This window comes from Monodelphis domestica, chromosome 7 (assembly GCF_027887165.1).
Source record: "Monodelphis domestica isolate mMonDom1 chromosome 7, mMonDom1.pri, whole genome shotgun sequence".
Classification (NCBI taxonomy): Eukaryota; Metazoa; Chordata; class Mammalia; order Didelphimorphia; family Didelphidae; genus Monodelphis; species Monodelphis domestica.
The window spans coordinates 9,790,029-9,807,872 of NC_077233.1; the positions used below are offsets into that span (position 1 = coordinate 9,790,029).

Here is a 17,844-nt window from a genome sequence, read left to right on the forward strand (position 1 = left end):
CCAGGATCAACTAGGGAGAAAAGTTTCTAGTTTCACTGGCTTCTGTCCCACTGCTGCAGGTCCTGAAGAGAACAAACAGAATGGAATGAACATCTGGCCAACTCCCCTTCTTTGCTAGGTCCTGGAGCTTGTATCCCTGAGGATAGAACTAGAATCCTCAGATGGAGGGCCCTAGGGCAGCTGTGTCAGCTGCAGTCTTGGTTCCAGAGACCTCTGTTGGCCCACACCTGGGATGCTTCAGAGTCTATGGGCACCAGGTCCTAAGGGCAGGAACTCAAGGCTCACTGCTAACAAAGGAGTGGCTTGGGAGGCCGAAGGAAAGGAACTACATACATTCTCTATCCTGGGCTATGTTGTTATGAGAGAAGGAGTAAGGAAGGAGCATTCATCACTGAGCATGGCTGTGGAGGAACTGGAAGCCCATCTGCTATGGTCATTCCCAGGAGAGAGGAGTCCCTGGCTGCTGCCACAGGGAGAAGTGTACTATCTGCTTGTACTTGAAGTGGCAGAACTGCCTGCTAGCTCTGGTTGGAGGACCTGAGATCAATCATGGATTGGAGTTTGAGTGGGGAATCTAGAATGTGTCTGACCCTGGTCTATAAAAACCAAAAATGATTACAGGGAACCCAAGAAAAAAGCAAACACATGCAAAAAAGCCATCCTAAAATTTTAGGTAAGACACTAGGGACTCCAGCAAAAAGCTCATAATTAAGTCTATTGGCCTGGCTGATAAAAATGAAAATAAATTAATTAACAAAATGAGAAAGGACCCAACTATTGATAGCTATTCTGAGGACAGAAAGGATCTCATCTCAGTCTCAGAAGACAGTGAAGTAAAAACACCTAGTTCAAAAACAACAAAGAAATATAATAAATGGCCACAAGCCCAAAAAGAACTTTTGGAAGAGCTTTAAAAAGACATTAGAAATCAGAAGAGAGATGTCAGAGAAAAAATAAGAATAAAACCCATAAGAGCAATGCAAGAAAATTATAAAAGATCATTCCAATAAAAGGATATCTAGAAACTCACAGGAAAAAAAACCCAATAACAATGTATTAAGAACTAGAATTGGACAAGATGAAGTGAACAATTTCCTAAAACAAGAAATAATGAAACAAAATTAAAAGAATGAAATAATAGAAGAGAATATCAAAAATCTTATCACAAGAACAACTCACCTAGAAAACACTTCATGTAGAAACTGTATAAGAATAGTTGAATTCCTGAAAAGTTACATAAAAAAGAGTTTAGACACTATACTTCAACAATTAATCCCAAAAAAACTGCCCACAAACTTTAGAACCAGAGAGTAAAATAGAATGTGAAATATTCACCAATTGCCACTTCAAAGAGGTCCAAAGAAAATGCACAGGAACATCATTTTTAAGTTCTGTAGCTTCCAGATTAAGGAGAAAATATGACAAGCAGCAAGAAAAAATTAAATATTGTGGATCTACAGTCATTAATACAAGATTTAGCATGCACAACTTTAAAAGAACACAAGACATGGAACATATTTTATAAAGAAAAAAAACTGGGCTTATTATCAAGAATAACATATCCAGCATAATAATAAATAATCCAGTATAAAAGATAAGCATAATTATAAAAGGTAAAAATGGATATTTAATAAACTAAAGAAGTTTCAGTTATTCTTAGGGGAAAACCCACAACTCAGTATAGGAAAAATATTATCTATAACCCCTGAATATGGCATTGTTGCTTGGGTATTTTGAAGGAGTTTGTATGGATGGAAGACTTGAGGTTGAAGTTTATATAATTGAATCAACTGAAATAGAATAGACCAGGAAGATATAGGGTGGAATGGCTATCTCATATGGAGGAAGAATTAATGAAGAAATTGTTATGGAGAAGAGGAGGAAGGAATGGAGGGCTGGTAGTACTAGAACCCTACTCTCACTAGACCTGGAATAAAGAGAGAACAACATATATTATTAGAAGGGTAAAATTCTTTTTTACTGTACAGAGAAACAGGAAATAAGGGATATAGGATAAAGAGTGGGGGTTCTGGGAATCCCCCTTGGGGGACTGAGGGAATAAGAGAAGGAAGAGTAGGTTAAGAGAAAGGAGAATAAGGGGATAAACAAATGTAGGGAAGGGAAGGATAATTAGAGGGGGCTACATATTAAATGGTAGGGGGTAACGTGATGAGATAAAGGAGGTATTCTTAGGACAAGATAGGGGATAGAGATTTAGGATTGAACTCATATTAAGGAGCAGGAGGCTTACTTGGAAGCAAGAGGGAAAAGGGAGAGGACAAAGGAGGATTATTGGGAAGGGATATAAATTGAAGAGGTGCTGGTCAAAGGAAATTAGACATCTGTGGAGAGATATGGCAAAAGAAATAAAGAGAGGGACGTACAGTGAGGAGAAATGGAGTAGATGGAAATGCACAACTAGTTATTAGGATATTGCATATAAATGGGACTAATTCACCCATGGGAAGAAAAAGGATAGCAGAATAGAAAAACAAACAAACAACAAACATGACTTGGCAATATGTTGTTACAAGAAATACACTGAAAATGAGAGGTACATATAAAGTGAACATGAAGTATCAGAATATACTATGCATCAACTGAGCCATTGAAGTCAGTGGTAGTGGTCATGATCTCTGACAGAGTTAGGGTTAAAATGATATAATTGGAAAGTGTGAACAGGATTGGGGAAGGTTCTATTGATAATGAAGCATTATCAATATTAGACATGAGTTATAGCATTCAAATTTTTGAAGGAAAAACTAAATGAGATACAATTAGATAGACAACAAAATAATAATAGAGGAGGATTTTAATTTTCCCCTCTAAGGGCTTCATAAATATAATTTTAAAAAATAAGAAAGAAGTTAAGGAGATGTATAAAATCTTAGATAAAAGTATGATAGATATATGGACAGTCCACACACATTTACATGAGACTAGTAGTACATCTAAGCTTGAGCATATACATAATACATAGATCCTGGTGGGACAACAATGGTCTAGAGAACATACATATGCTAAATTCCTACTTCATTAATCAGTATACTAAGAGGTAATCCTGCATACCTGTGGGGTTATGGCATTAAAACAAAAGTTCCACTAGGTATGACCAAGTTGGAAAGATCTGATACTAGAAAGAGTATGGACCTGGCAATAGATGGTGTCTACTATTTAAGAGCCAATCAAGCTAAAAATGATCCTTGAAATGTATGTTAATTGAGAACCAGAGGAGTTAAGTTGATCAAATTAAATGCTGATAGGAACATAAAGAAACAGGCCTAATATTATATTATGAAATATACAGTCAGCAAGAGGGTCACACACACATACACTGGGGAACTGGAGAGAGGGAAAGAAAGTGTTGAGAAAAATGAGGAGAGAGAAGAGAATGATATTCCCCTCTCTTCCCCTTGGGGAAGGTAACCCAGCTTTGTATCCTTGAGGGACAGAGTATGTCTCCTCAGAGAGTGGTTTGAGAGGTAGAAATTAAAACTAGAATCAAAAGCTTTAGTGAAATGGCACATAGCTTCCCTTCTTGGTCTCTGCTATGATTGAGAGACCAGATGGACCTTCCTATCTCTGTGTCCTTCAAATACCCCAACTTCTACTTCTCCTCTTTCCAAAACCTGGAGAAGTTTACCAGAAGAAAGAATTATTTCTTTTGATCTAGTTATTTGGATCCCTAGGATACTGAGTTAATCTTCCCTTTTGGGGAGAGGTATTGTTCTCCCCAAATGTTCAGTCCAATTTCTTAGAGTCAGGAACTAGGCAGACCTGATCTAATTAGTAACACTTTATTTGGGAGAGATGAAGGTATTAGGTGATGAAAGTGGGTATCAGGAATCCCTATTGACTGGCAGATTGACCCCCCCAAATCTCAAGGACCCAGGCTTTTGGCCTTGACCCCTTTTCCAGTCAGCTTCTGCATTGATCCCTACTCCTTAGCTAATCTAGTTAGAGTAATGGAGTTCATTCAGGACAAGTTGGAGAGGCAAAAGTAGAGAATAATCTTTGGAGGGAAGATTTTTCAGTAGGCAGTGTTCTTCAAAGTCCTAGTCTATGATGTCTCAAGCTGAGTAAGAGATTTCAGAGGTTCACTGGAAAGCAGTTGATATCCAGAGGGTCCCCCAGCCTCAGAGATTCTCTTCTCAGGCTCTCAGATGGAGGAGTGAGGTGAGCTGGCAGTTTTTGAGTTCTCTCAGCTTCTGTTCTCTCACTGGAATATTGAATTTTTTCTTTTGCCCTTCCCCTGTGCTTTCTCTTTGCAGCTGGTTTCTGCCAAAGGTTTTTCCTCTTACAATTTCCTCTCTTACAATTGCTAGAGTAGGTGTGAATTGTTTTTTTTTTGAAAACAAGATGTAAATATACATTATGAACTATAAATCTGTTCATGTTCATTGACTTAGGGATCTCATTACTAGAATTAGGCTGTAAGGGCATTATTGAGAGATAGAAACCTGTGAATAATTGAAAATATTCATGGAAACTTTGTAATAACAGAATAACTAGAAATAATATAAACGTAATGATTGGGATAAATAGCTGAATATATTATGATATCTGAACATAATGAATTATATTATTAGAAGTGAAAAATGTTGGAAATATAAAGGAAACAATGGAAATATATGAAGAGATGAAAAGAGAATAAGAATAATATATACTATGATTATATTTTAAAAATAGCAGCCATAAAATCAAGAGAAAAAGTATTAAAGTAAAACAAATCCAAAGGGAACTCAAAAGGAGAGGATGTTTAGCATATAGAGAATTTCCATATTTTTAAGCAAACTGCAAACAATGTGAAGTTTGTGGTTTTGCACATAATTTTTATGCATTTGTTTATTTAAGTGTTTATTGTGGCAGTGGTAGTTATTAAATATATAAACAAAAATTGAAAAGATAGTTTGTCATGCAAACAAAAATAAAAAAATCATGGGTAGGAAGACATAGCTGTATACTTTATTAGAAACTCATTGGAAAACTTTGGAACTTTGACACGTAATGCCATTCATAGTAGCTTGAAACTCATGGATTCTCATCTGAAATTGCCACTCAAATGAGAGTTTCATTGGTTTGAAATCATGAGATTTGGCTTCCATTTATACATCTGTTCAAACTACCCCTACATAGAATTGATGACTACCCCCCCAAAGTCCAGATAGACATTGGTCTTCTCCTTCTACTGACTGACTCGTGGTGATGATGCTAATTGGTATTTTCAACCTTCCCTATGTTCTTTCTTGGTTCTACTTTGACTTCATTTTCTATAGTTGTGTGCTTTTGAACTTTTTTTGTAAAGTTCTTTATTTTGCTAACCACATCATCATGGTGCAATGTCAAGGACATTGGATATGACTTCAGAGGACCTAGATTTGAATCCTGTTCCTCTTCCTAATTCTTTGTGCAACTGTGGACAACTTAGTCAACATTTCTAAAGGGCCTCTATGAAAGATACATTACTAGTCAATTGGATATATAAAGAATCATAGATATAGAATGAGACCTCAGAGGACAATGACTTTATCTCTTCCCCATCCATTTAGCAGCCCCTCTAAGATCATTCTTTCAGTACCTCCCTCCCCAACTGGTAGGTTGGGTTCCCAGAGTGTGATTGGCTACTTGTCCCAGGGTTCTGAGGATATCCTTGGGCTTTAGGGTTTCTACTACTAGTACTCATAACTGCTCATCTCATGTTCTCCTCAATTATAGGTTGTTCAATTGATATTAATACGTTTTTGCAAAGGGATATTTACTGGAAAAGTAAACCAAGACTAAGGACAAAACAACCTTCCCTCCATTAAAAAGCAAACAAACAGATTGAGAATGTACTCTCCCTCCTATATATAGTTCATCCTTAGGGACAGTTGACTTCACCTTGAAGCAAAGGTAAGGAAAAACACACGTGTATAAGTGACATAGTACCTCGAGTCTCCTTGCTCTGGGAATCCTTTCTCCTCATCAGTGTCCCCTCCCTCCAAAACTCACTTCTGAGTCTGGTATCACCTGGATAAGATTACCTTTGCTCAACTGGGCTGTCTTTTTCCTTACTATGTGCCCTTACTTTCTCTTGGAAAGTTCTTTGTTACTATTTTTTACAACCTGCTCACATTGGTTGTATTCCTTCCCATTATCCTTTGGGTGATGTTCACCTTGAATTCTCAGAGAATTGTTTTTTTTTTCATGGTTCACAACCACATGGCACTACCCAAAGATTATTGCCATTAAAATGCCAGGCCTATTTCAGAGTCAAGCTAAAAAGACACCCAGAGTCTGCACTCCCTTGATGCATTTCTTCTTTCATCGCCTTCCTCCCTTCTTCCCATTCATCCCCATCATCTGGCTTTTTCCTCTTTCAGCCTTCTGTGCTACATCTTGCAGCCCATAATATCTATGACAGCTATTTAATTGCTACATGCATTTGGACTGTTCCTTTGCAATTATATTTTAGGTTCCTGTCAATGTACCTGCTTGCCTCAAGGCTGTGTTTATATTAAATATCAATAAAAAACTGATAGCATCTACATGGAGGCAGTAATACAAAATCATATGTTGCTGCAGGCCAGAACTGTCGAGAAGATGGACGCAAGGGATGTTTACATTTCTTTCTTTCTAAGGATTATATAAAACATCCTTTAAAAAAGAAAGTTGGAAATTTCTTTTTGAAGATGATGGCTAACATCAGACAGCTATAAGGCCATTTTTTTTTTGTTCTAATCTAATAGCAGGAACTATTGCCTAGAAATGTGTGATTTAGTCATTCCTTAGATTCATGGAATGTTAGAACTGGGAAGGACTTCAGACATCATTGAACTCAACTTTTTTTTATAGATTAGGAAACTGAGGCTCAGGGAGATGAAGTGATTCATATAGATACTTAATAAATGTTACTTAACTGATTAAAGATGTTTTTTGATTAATTTTCTCTCATTGATTGTGTTAAAGACAGGGTTGGGGTGTGTGTGGATTTGAACAGCCTTCCCTGCTGCAGACCTGTAGCTCTGCCATCTGATAAAACCACTGTGAGAAGCTTTGCTCAGGGAAAGGATTTGATGTCCACTTCAACTCCCCTCCTGATCTAGCAAAGGTTGCAAGCTTTAGTTTTTTTATTTCTGTGTCTATGGAGTGTTGTTGGATCTCAATAAGATAGTATTTCATGACATTGAGAGAGGAAGACAGGTGTATAATGAGGGCTTGTGAGCACATAGATTATAAAGGAAATTTCTAACCACTTTCGCATTTATTGGAAATGGCTTCTAGCAACTGAATCCAGCATTTTGAGCAATAACTCCAAAGGTGCAGACATGTGGGCATTTCTGCAAAGAGGATTAGATGACAAATCTGTGGCTTGCCTAGGGATTTGTGCTTGACTTTGGGCTGCTTAACCTTTCCATCAATATCTCCATGGAAGGAATAGATGGTGCATTTGTCCAATGTGGAGATAACACTAGATTAGGAGGAAGAGATAACCCATTGGTCAGCAGATGCAGAATCAAAAAGAGTATGAAGGGTAGGACATTGAGTCAAATGAACAAGAATTTACTAGGGATAAACGTAGTCTTATGGTTAAGTTGGAAAAAATCAACTCTGTAAGTAGAAGAGACTATAACTAGATAATAGTGCATTTGAAAAAGAAAGCCGTGGTGATGTCATGCAATGCAAGTTCAATATAAAACGACATGGCAGTCATAAAAGTGAATGCAATCTTAGGCTCCAGTAAAAGAAGAGTAATGGCCGGGCTGAGGGTTGTGCCTTCTCTTCATCACAACACATTCATAGCATACCCACAGTGGGGTATCACAGTGTAGGGGGGACACTGATAATCTGGGGAGCATCCAAGAAGAACAATGAGAATGGTGAAGGACTGTGCTAACTGAGGATCTCTTAAGGGAAGAGAGGAGAGATCCAGGGAGTAATGTGACCTTCTCTTATAGGAAAGAGGGTCCTCCAAATTAGAGGCAATTGCTGGAAGGAACAAAGAGGTGAACTGATGCTTAATTGCTAACAATTACAGCTGTCCCAAAGGTACAAGAGGATGTCTTGCTAATAGTTTTGTTTTCATTGAGGCTCTTAATCAAAGACCTATGATATTTCACTAGTCCATGGAGCCAACTAGCCGTCCCCTTGGTTGTGGAATTCTCATCTTTATTAGTGTTTCCAGAATGGGTCATCCTTCCCATGAACTTGGCCAAGGTTTCAATGTTATCAATCAGGTGACAAACATTTATTAAACACCTACTGTGTGCCAGACATGATGCTAGCTTATGGGAGTAGAAAGCCAGGTGTGAAAAAGCTGCCCTCCAGGCGTTGGGTTTTGGCAGTTCCTGTCTTGTGGATGAAGGACACTTTCTCATCTTAAATGGAGAAGGCAATGCCTACGTCACTGGCTTCATGGGGTTTTATGAGCTTCTGATAACAGTAAGTGTGGAAAGAACTTCAGGAACATTAAAGGGATTTTAGGGCTTCTTGCCAGCTACTGTGATTTTGGCTGAGATGACCTTTCTGCCTTCCAATCGCAAAGGCTGGTGATTCCATGCATGTATGTGTGGAGGGTCATGATTGGAAGAGAATTGTGACCAAGACTGACTTGTAAGGTTTCCTGTCTAGCCTCTGGGCCGAACCTTCTAGAATGAATTTGGACAAACCCTCATCTGCCATCACGCGTGTCCTCATTCACTTGCCCACTCCCCAGAGAACACCAGGGAATGAGACTTTGGTACCATTCATGTCAACCATCTCAGTAAAACCAGCGACAGACAATGGATGATGGGAAACACCCTTCTACCACACACACACAGACACACACACACACACACACACACACACACACACACACACACACTACATTTGTCAAGCAGTGAGTAAACAAGCAGTATAAAATGGAAATATTTTGGGAAGCATTTTATTTCAGCTCTTCACATATATTTATGGGCTCTATCTCTAGTACTACAAGCACTGAATTAATTATCACTAAGAACTATTCATTATTTATATATATTCTAATTAGAATGAATGAGTATGTTGTCACGGAAATACAAGAAACGAAAATTGGGCAGCCACGCTCCCTCTGAATGATGCCTTCCGAGTGTTGCTGGCAACCCAGCTTGTTGGAAGTCTAATGGCAATGCCTGTCATTCTTGCAATCTCTAGTTCGTTGCATGCCTGGTTTAGCATAATAGTAATTCATTAATAATAACACTTTATGTGTATTATCTCACTTAATCTTTACAAAACCCAGTGATTTACATGGAATTATCATCCCCATTTTATTGAGGAGGAAATGGAAACTGACAGGTTAAGTGACTTGTCCAGGGACATACAGTTAGTAGATCTATCTAATTGCATTTGAATTCAGTTCCTTCTGACTTCAAAATCAGTGCCTGCTCTATCATTCTACCTAGTTGGCCAGTTATGGCTAGCAATTGCTAAATTGTGCTAAATGCAATAAGGGAAGCCTGGGATCCCTTTCTCTCTTATAGTGACAGAAAACTCAGTGCCAACAATATAACCATTAATGTCAAAGGGAGTTATCTAACAGAGCAATAGAACATGATTTTGTTGTATTGGTATTTTGGTGTAAAGAAATATATTGGCTATCATCATGTTCCAAGTAGACCAGTGGTAGATATAAAACAGGTACAGGGAAAGGAGCAAATATTTATATAGTGTCTACTATGTCCAAGCCTTGTGCTAATAGGTTTTTTTTTTTTTCCAAACCCTCACCTTCCATCTTAGAATCAATAGTGTGTGTTGATTCCAAGGCAGACGAGCATCAACTCAAGACTTCCTGGCTCTAGATCTGGCTCTCAATCCACTGAGCCACCCAGCTTAGGTTTTTTAACAAACATGATTTCATTTAATCTTCATGACTAATGAATACCTAAGGCTCGTCTTGAACTCAGGTCTTCCTGATTCCATGCCCAGTGATCTTATCCACTGCATCAACTAGCTGCCTCTAAATACCCAGTGCAGAGTTCCTCTGTAAAAAATATTTTCAGCCCTGTGATTTCAGCACTATAGGGAGTTTCTGATGAAGCACTCTTTCTGCCAGTGAAATCAGTACATTTTCTTGAATTTAAAAAGCTATCTTGATGTTGAGATAATAAATACATTTCCAAGGTCACACAGTCAGTGCCAGAGATGGGATTTGATCCTGAATAGGTTGTCCTGATTTTCAGCCTGACTCTTTATCTGACACTATCCTGATTCTCTGCAATCAATTAATCACAGAAAAGAGGCTGAACCTGTGAGGAGAGGACAGTCATCTGACATCTGCCTCTGATTCGGCTTTTGTCCCCTGAACTCCTGGATCTTTTTTCATCTTTTGGTTTCAGAGAGTGATGTTTATGTGAGTTGGTGGCTCTGTCCCTTTTGGGCACTTAATGGTAGAAGTTGCTGGAAGTAGAGATGGAGGTGGCCTCCTATTTAATCTGGCCCAATCCAAGCTGGAGCAATTCAGGGGAGCTGTGTTAACCCTAGATGGACCAGATCCAACAAGTACTTGGTTCTTCACACCCTAGTTATGCAAGGTACTGATCTTATTACTGGAGATAGAAAGAGAAACACATATTCAGGTGGTGGGTCCCTGACTACATCACTAGAGTATAAATTATAGAGAAGGTGCAGACCTGCATTGGAATGAGTTTTCTCACCTGGAAATTCCCCATACCAATTAAGTTACTGACTGTTAGAGAGTTTAAGTTATTTGTTCATAGTCACACAGCTAGTCAGTGGCAGAAGCAGCAGCAGGATCTACACAGTTTTCTTGACTATGTCCAGCATCACCATGAATATTTGAAGCCCTGCCCTGGGTGTTTTGTGGATATTAAATTCCACCTCTCTCTCTCTCTCTCTCTCTCTCTCTCTCTCTCTCTCTCTCTCTCTCTCTCTCTCTCTCTCTCTCTCTCTCTCTCTCTCTCTCTCTCTCTCTCCCTCTTCCTCTTCCTCTCTGTCTCTCTGTCTTTGTCTCTCTCTGTCTCTCTGTCTTTGTCTCTCTCTGTCTCTCTGTCTTTGTCTCTCTCTGTCTCTCTGTTTTTGTCTCTCTCTGACTCTGTCTCTGTCTCCCTCTCCCCCTTTCCTCTTTCCTTTCTCTCTTCTCTCTCTATTGTTCAGAATAATAATTTTGAAGATACTTATGTTGAGCTATTAACTCCTTTTTTCAGTATCCTATCCATATACATTTGCATAATTAGGTGGAAGTTCTTTCTATGACATAAACTTTTTTTGATCATATGTATTGCAGAGAAAAATTCTTTGTTTTCTATTACATTAAAATCTTGGACAAATAGTGTAAGCAAACTTATAGGTTATCTAAGACCTCACTTTACAGATGAGGAAACTTAGGTCCAGAGAAGTCAGTTGGTCAAACATTGATTAAGCATCTAGCTTTAGTTCTAGCTAGGTGGCTCAATGGGAGCTCAACTGGGTTGGGAGTAAGAAAGAACTAAGTTCAAATCTGACTATAGACACTAGCTGTGTGAACCTGGGCAAGTCACTTAACCTACTGGAAAGGAAATGGCAAACCACTCTAGGATCTTTGCCAAGAAACACTATGGGCAGTATTGGTGTGATCTATGGGGATCACCAAGGGTCAGACATACCTGAACAACTGAACAATAGCCTGTTGCAGCAGTCTTCTAGGTGCTGGAAATTTAGAAAGACAAAAGGAACACCCTTTTCCTCATAGAAGTTACAGTCTATTTGGCTGGGGGTGGGAGGAGATATGCAAATGATTATGTATAAGCCAGGTATTTACAAGGTATACTGAAAATAATCAGCAAAGGCTCTAGAATTAAGTGAGGAGGAAGATCAAGAAAGGCTTCCTGTAGAAAGTACGATTTTAATTGGAAGTTGGAGAGTTCCAGAGATGCTGAGAGATAGAGAGGAGACATTGAATTCCAGGCATAAGAGATAACCATTAAAAATACCCAGAGCTGTGGAATGCAATCTCTTTGTGAGAAACAGTAAGGAGTCCATGTCACTGGACTGCATGTGGTGGGGGAACAAGGTATGCAAAGACTGGAAGGTGTTAGGGAGAGGTTAGAGAAGATTTTGAATGCAAAACAAGTCAAAGCACTTTTTTCAAGTTCATACAAGAAATAAGAGGCAGAGCTAGGATTAGAACCCCATTCTCTGAGGTTTGAGAGTGAGAGGGCACAGTTTCAAATCCAGTCTGTTTGCTTATTCCTAGTAATCTTTTGAATATAAGGTAATTAGTGTGCAGGTAGCTGATATCTCTCCATCCACACTGGAATGATTTGGTGTATCTGCAACATTTAGTAGCATACATGCCCACTTCAAATTAAAAATTTTTGAAATAGGAGCTATTATAAGTGCCTGAATCAATTGTGGGATGAGACCCCTGGAAGATGCTGTGATCCTTGAAACTTCCAGAGGAAATTTCATCATCTCTCTTCTTCCTTCTCATCTCCTGACACAGGTTAACTGTCTGCAGGGAGAAGAGCTACTTATCCCAGGCTGACTTGTAACCATGCCTCTTCCTTTTTGTCTCCTTTCCTTTAATTTTCCAGATCCCGCAATTGTCAATGGCGTATACTGGTCGGAGTCTTTAAACAAAGTGTTTGTAGATAATTTTGACCGGGACCCTTCTCTCATATGGCAGTATTTTGGAAGTGCAAAGGGCTTCTTTAGACAGTATCCAGGTAAGTAACCAAGCACTGAAAAGTTAGAGTTGGAGCTTGGCAGTGCCAATACTCTAAAGTCATTCTCTTTCTTCCCCTTCTCATTCCGTTTTTGATCCAGCAGCTTTCTATGCCACTGCCTGAGCATGGCTTGAGGTAGCCTTGAACTCTTGGAAACCCTCAAACCAGAGAGATGGATACCAAGAAAAAAATTACACAACCATTATTAACAGGGAGTTTTGATTCCTTTGGGTCTAATGCCAGAGGGATGCAAGCTCTAATAAATCCTGAGTTGGGGAGACTTTGCTCAGGAGTCCAAGGAGAGACCAAGAGCTTCACTGTTTCTCCTCCAGGAACAATGACTCATCACCTGGAAGTGGAAAATCAGGCAATAGATATTTTGGCCCCAGGAGTTCATCAGATCTTAAGGCCATAGAGCTGGAGGGGACTTTAAAGACATAATCATCATTATATTTATTATGCCACATAAATATGAATGCTGTAATCTTCATCTCTAGCTAGCATTTATAGAGCACTCTAAGGTTTGCAAAGTATTCTTTATCTATGATTTCCAATTCCCCATGACATCCCTGGGAGATAGATGCTGCTATTATTCCCATTTTACAGATGAAGTAAAGTGTTTTGTCCACAGCCACTTAGCTAGCATCACAGATAGAAATCAAAGCCAGGTCTTAACTAGTTCAGTAACTTATCCATACTCTACTGATGAAGAGAAATATGGTCAGAGTCCCCAAAGATTTTTGGATACCCACAGCTTTCCCCTTAAATCTCAGATCCCCCTTTTCTTCCTCTGCCTGGACCTGATGATGTTACAGACAGTGGTATACGACATTTATCCAGAGTAACAACGAGAGCCTTCCGGTATCATCTCTCCTTCTTATATGTACTCCTCCTCTCTATCCCTTCCTTCACTAGTGCCTCTTTTCCTATGCGCCTTCTTGCCTGCTACCATCCTTTTGTTAACTAGGAGTTGTGACCGTGGATGGTAGGCAGTGACATCAGTTTCAGCCTTGGTCCTATCGCTTATTTGTTGGGTTAGCCACATAACTTCTCTAGCCTCAATTTCACTTCAATTGGGCACGTCATATCCTTTTCTCAGCAAACTTGGGAAACTAAGACCCATGGAGGGGAAGTGGCTGCTGGGAATCACTTGGCCAAAAGTGACTCTATGGATTTGAGCCCACACCTCCCAACTCTAAGCACAATGTCTTTCCTCTGGACTCTGTCCATGCTCCCCGTCCCCACTCTGTGATCTCTATTGGTAGAAGAGGTCCCTGCCCCAGGGAAATGAAGAGTCCCTGAAGAAATGGAGGCTGAGAAATAACAGAGGACTGACTAAGAGATCACAGTGCTGCTGTTGTTTGCAACAGGGAGCCAGGGCCTGTCCTGCCCCACCATAACCTTGATTGGTTCAGCAGTTGACTCCTCCAATCTAAAGCACATTGGAGGCAGCATTCTGCATCTAAGATGGGGATGGTTGGACTCCTTCACCAGGAATTACTCTGGCCAAAAGATGTCAGCCTGAAAAGTAAGCAAACTCCTCTCCCAATCTTCATCAGAAATTGGGCAAGCACTGCTGGTTATAACAACGAGATTCCCCAATGCCAGTGAGGGCAACTTACTCAAATGGACCATGTTTGGTGGAGAATTTACCCAGCCTCCTTTGCCCAAGCAGGTGTGGCCTTCAGGGCTCTCCTGGGCCCCTGGTTGTGTGCTGTAGCAGGGAGATTTCCTTCTGGCTTTGTTTGAATTTTAATTAAAACGGAAAGTTTTAATTTTGCTTACAAGTTGTAAGAACACGACTCCAGGCTACAATTGTACTGGCATTCCAGCTGTAGAAATTATCTAAAGGAAATGAAAAGGAAAAGAAAGTCCCACATAATCTTAGAACAATTAAGGGGAGTCATTTATGTTTTCCTTAAGTAAAACCAAGCACCTGCCATCTTGGTGCAGTAAACTAAATCCTCATTTCCTGTTGTTGGCCTCCTCAGTGGCATTATTGGAAAGAGCATCTATCCTGTAAGGCATCCTTTTATGACAGCTTCATGGCCAACTTCCTCTGGACTTTGCCCATGGTGCTCTGCTCTCTGGTCACCCCTCCCACTCCTCAGCTCATCTCAGGCATTTCATAAGCTTGAAAAATAAACATTTCACTTGCAGTCAGTTTGACAGGAAGCACAGGGCTAAGGGGCAGCTGGTTCCAGCACTGCAGTCTGTTTAAAGGAGATGGAAGATAGAATTTAGGACAGATGCTGCTAGAGTTATGGCATGATTTGGGATGTGGGAAACTAAGCAAAATCATAGCCATGGTACGGGATTCAGTAATGGTAAGAAGAAAAAAATAATCCTAGGCCTGTTGTGATTTGTCTTAACTGGTTATCTTTGGGAAAGCTGAGGTTGCTGTCATTTCAGGGAGGAATAAACAAAATGCCTGATAACTTATGAAATATTTTTTTCTGGAGTCTCAAAGAATTTGGGAATTAGCATCAGAGACTCAGGATTTGAATTCCTACTTTGCCACTTACTCTGTGAAATGTAATGTGAGAGACAGAAGAGATAAGGTCTGGAAGGCCTGGGTTTGAATCCTGCCTCAGGTCATTATTGGCTATGTTATTTTGGGGATGCCATTTAGTTTCTTAGGGCTCCAGTGACCTCATCTCTAAAAGTGAGAAAATGATAGCATCTACCTCACAGAGTTGTGATGAAGGTCACCTGAAATAACCCATGGAAAGCATTTTGAAAATCTTAGAGCAATGATAGCAAACTCAAAGAGAAACAGAACCAATAAGCCATACATAAAGATCCCTGTTAGCTGCATATCAACTTTGATAACCTCATATTAACATTATCTTTGTCCTATTGTATGTTTTTATGAATTGTGGTAACTATTTCCTGATTACATTTTAATCTGGTTCAGGTCTATTCAAGAAGGCTGCCCATGTTTGACCTTAGAGCACCAGAGGAATGCCAGCTATTACCAAGCCAAGTTCTTCCTCTCTGTCCCTATTTCCTCATCTGTAAGATGTTGGACTGAATAAACTTTAAGGTCCCTTCTAGATTTAATTTGATGAGATTATTATCTGGGTGATCTTGGACAGGTCATTTCAATTCTCAGTACCTCAGTTGTTTCTGCTGTAAACTGAGCACATTGGACTTCATGAATGCAGAGGCCTCTCCCAGGGTGGTCTACATCTTGTTTAGAAAAAAAAATTAATTGGACCTCTGGAATTCAGGCTCCCATCTTGATCCATTTGTCATTGTCCATCCTGTACATGTAGCAAAAATCTGCCACCAGTTTCACACAAGTGGAGCTCTTTTCCTCACAACAGATCTATAGGCAGCCACACGTGGCTGTGTGTGCTCCCCAAAACCCCCTCCAGATAGAGGTGCCAACCCCTGGCTCTGGCCCCTTTCCACCCCTAAACAATGGTTTTCTCTTGGGATCTCAGAATCTCAGAAAAGGAAGACACAGTCGATACCAAGCCTGACTGGTTTCCCAGAGATGGAAACTGAATCAGTTGGTCACCAGGCATTCATTAAGCATCTACTATGAGTCAGCACTGTACTTTGAATACAAAGAAAGGGTAAGCAGGCCCTGCCATTATGGAGCTTCCATTCTGTGGGGAGATGACATGTAAGTAACTAGTTCCATACAGGAAACATACAGAATAGAAAGTGATCTCAGAGAGGCACTAGTAACTTGGGCAAAGTTGGCAGACTGGGGAGGACAATAAAAGTCGCCCAGAGTAGGAGGGTTTTGAACTGAATCTTGAAGAAAGAAGCCAGGGAAATGAAGTGGCCCTAATTTCAGAGGCACATCCAGAATTATTGAATGACTTACTAATAATCCCCAAACTGGTCATTTGCAGAGCTCAGACTTGAAACTGAGGTTCTGCCATATTGTTTTTGTTGACCGTTTCTTAGTTGCAAAAGTAAGTACTGTGCCAGAAATGCACAGAAGGCATTGATGGTTTCTAGTAAATTGGTTTTCTTCCATCATCCTCTGCATGATATGGGTTACAGGAAAGGGTAAAGCTAGTTAAGAGTCATGGGTGTCAGGACGGGTGACAATCTGGAAGCCAACAGACTCCTTTGCATCTAAAACCATAAAAGCCACTTCATTTTTGATGAATCAAGGCTATATCCCAAGCTCAGTCATCATTTGTATTCACGTTGGCCTCCAGCTTCCTTCCTGGCTGGCTCTCAGTGACAGGTGGGTGGTAACTGATGGCAAAGTTATGCTCCTCTGCCCACTCAACAGGTCAAGCCCCAGGAAAATGATCTCCAAGAGTTCCAGTCCATCATTTTCATAGTGCCTCTGTTGTTACTTATTCATTCATAATCAAGCATATTCTTTCAAGAGATTGATCAAGGAATGAATGGACAATTGAAGGTGAAGGAGATTTTCATGCAGAATAAAACAGGCAGTTTTAAGAAAGATGCAGAAATGCCATAATTTTCTTATCATGCTGAATGGAAGCCCATGTGATTTTATTTTCCAAATGTTAGTCCAAAACTTATTAAAATTTGTAATAATTTTTTAAAATATATGGTTCATGAGCCCCCCATTGGCCTTTGGATCATGTGGGCAACCCACTTGTTTCTGGATTTGATACTTTTATTTTGAGTATTATTTATTAATCAGATCTCAGGGTTCTTGGAGATCTCAGGGAACATTTAGCCAGACCTGTTTGCCCTTTTCTGTGATCTTCTGTAAACAGATGCATGATATGTATGGTAATGTCCCTATTGTTGTGCACATTACTATTATTCAGAAGTCATTGGATTTATCCTATTTTTTCCAGGTCCCTAATTTTGTTTTTATGAATTACCATTTGTGAATTGACAAATGAACTGGGAATCTTGGAAATTCAGGGTTATCAGGCACTGTAGGGATCAATCTGGCCCAGTGAGCATAATGCTTGGCACATTAATTGTTCTCTTACATCAACAGTTACCTACTCTAACACATACTCAAGAAAGTAATCTAACCTTTTGTTGGCAGGTCTCTAGGAATCAAGAATCCCCTCATACTCTCAGGCAGCCCTATCTGCCTTTGAGTAGTTCCCATTGTTATGAAATTTCTCCTGGTATTATGCCTAATTCCTTCTCCCACTTCCCCTCAGAATTACTGTTTCCCACTTCTGGGGTCAAAGAGAACACAGTTTAAATCCTATTT

The 17,844-nt window shown here is 39.8% G+C and overlaps 1 protein-coding gene across 1 annotated transcript in view; it reads left to right on the forward strand.

Moving 5' to 3' along the window:
* CACNA2D3 (calcium voltage-gated channel auxiliary subunit alpha2delta 3) overlaps positions 1 to 17,844 on the forward strand; it is a 1,058,263-nt gene that overhangs the window by 458,668 nt on the left and 581,751 nt on the right. Inside the window, 1 exon segment of the mRNA XM_016424623.2 lies at positions 12,534 to 12,665. Coding sequence (XP_016280109.2) covers positions 12,534 to 12,665 — 132 coding nt within the window.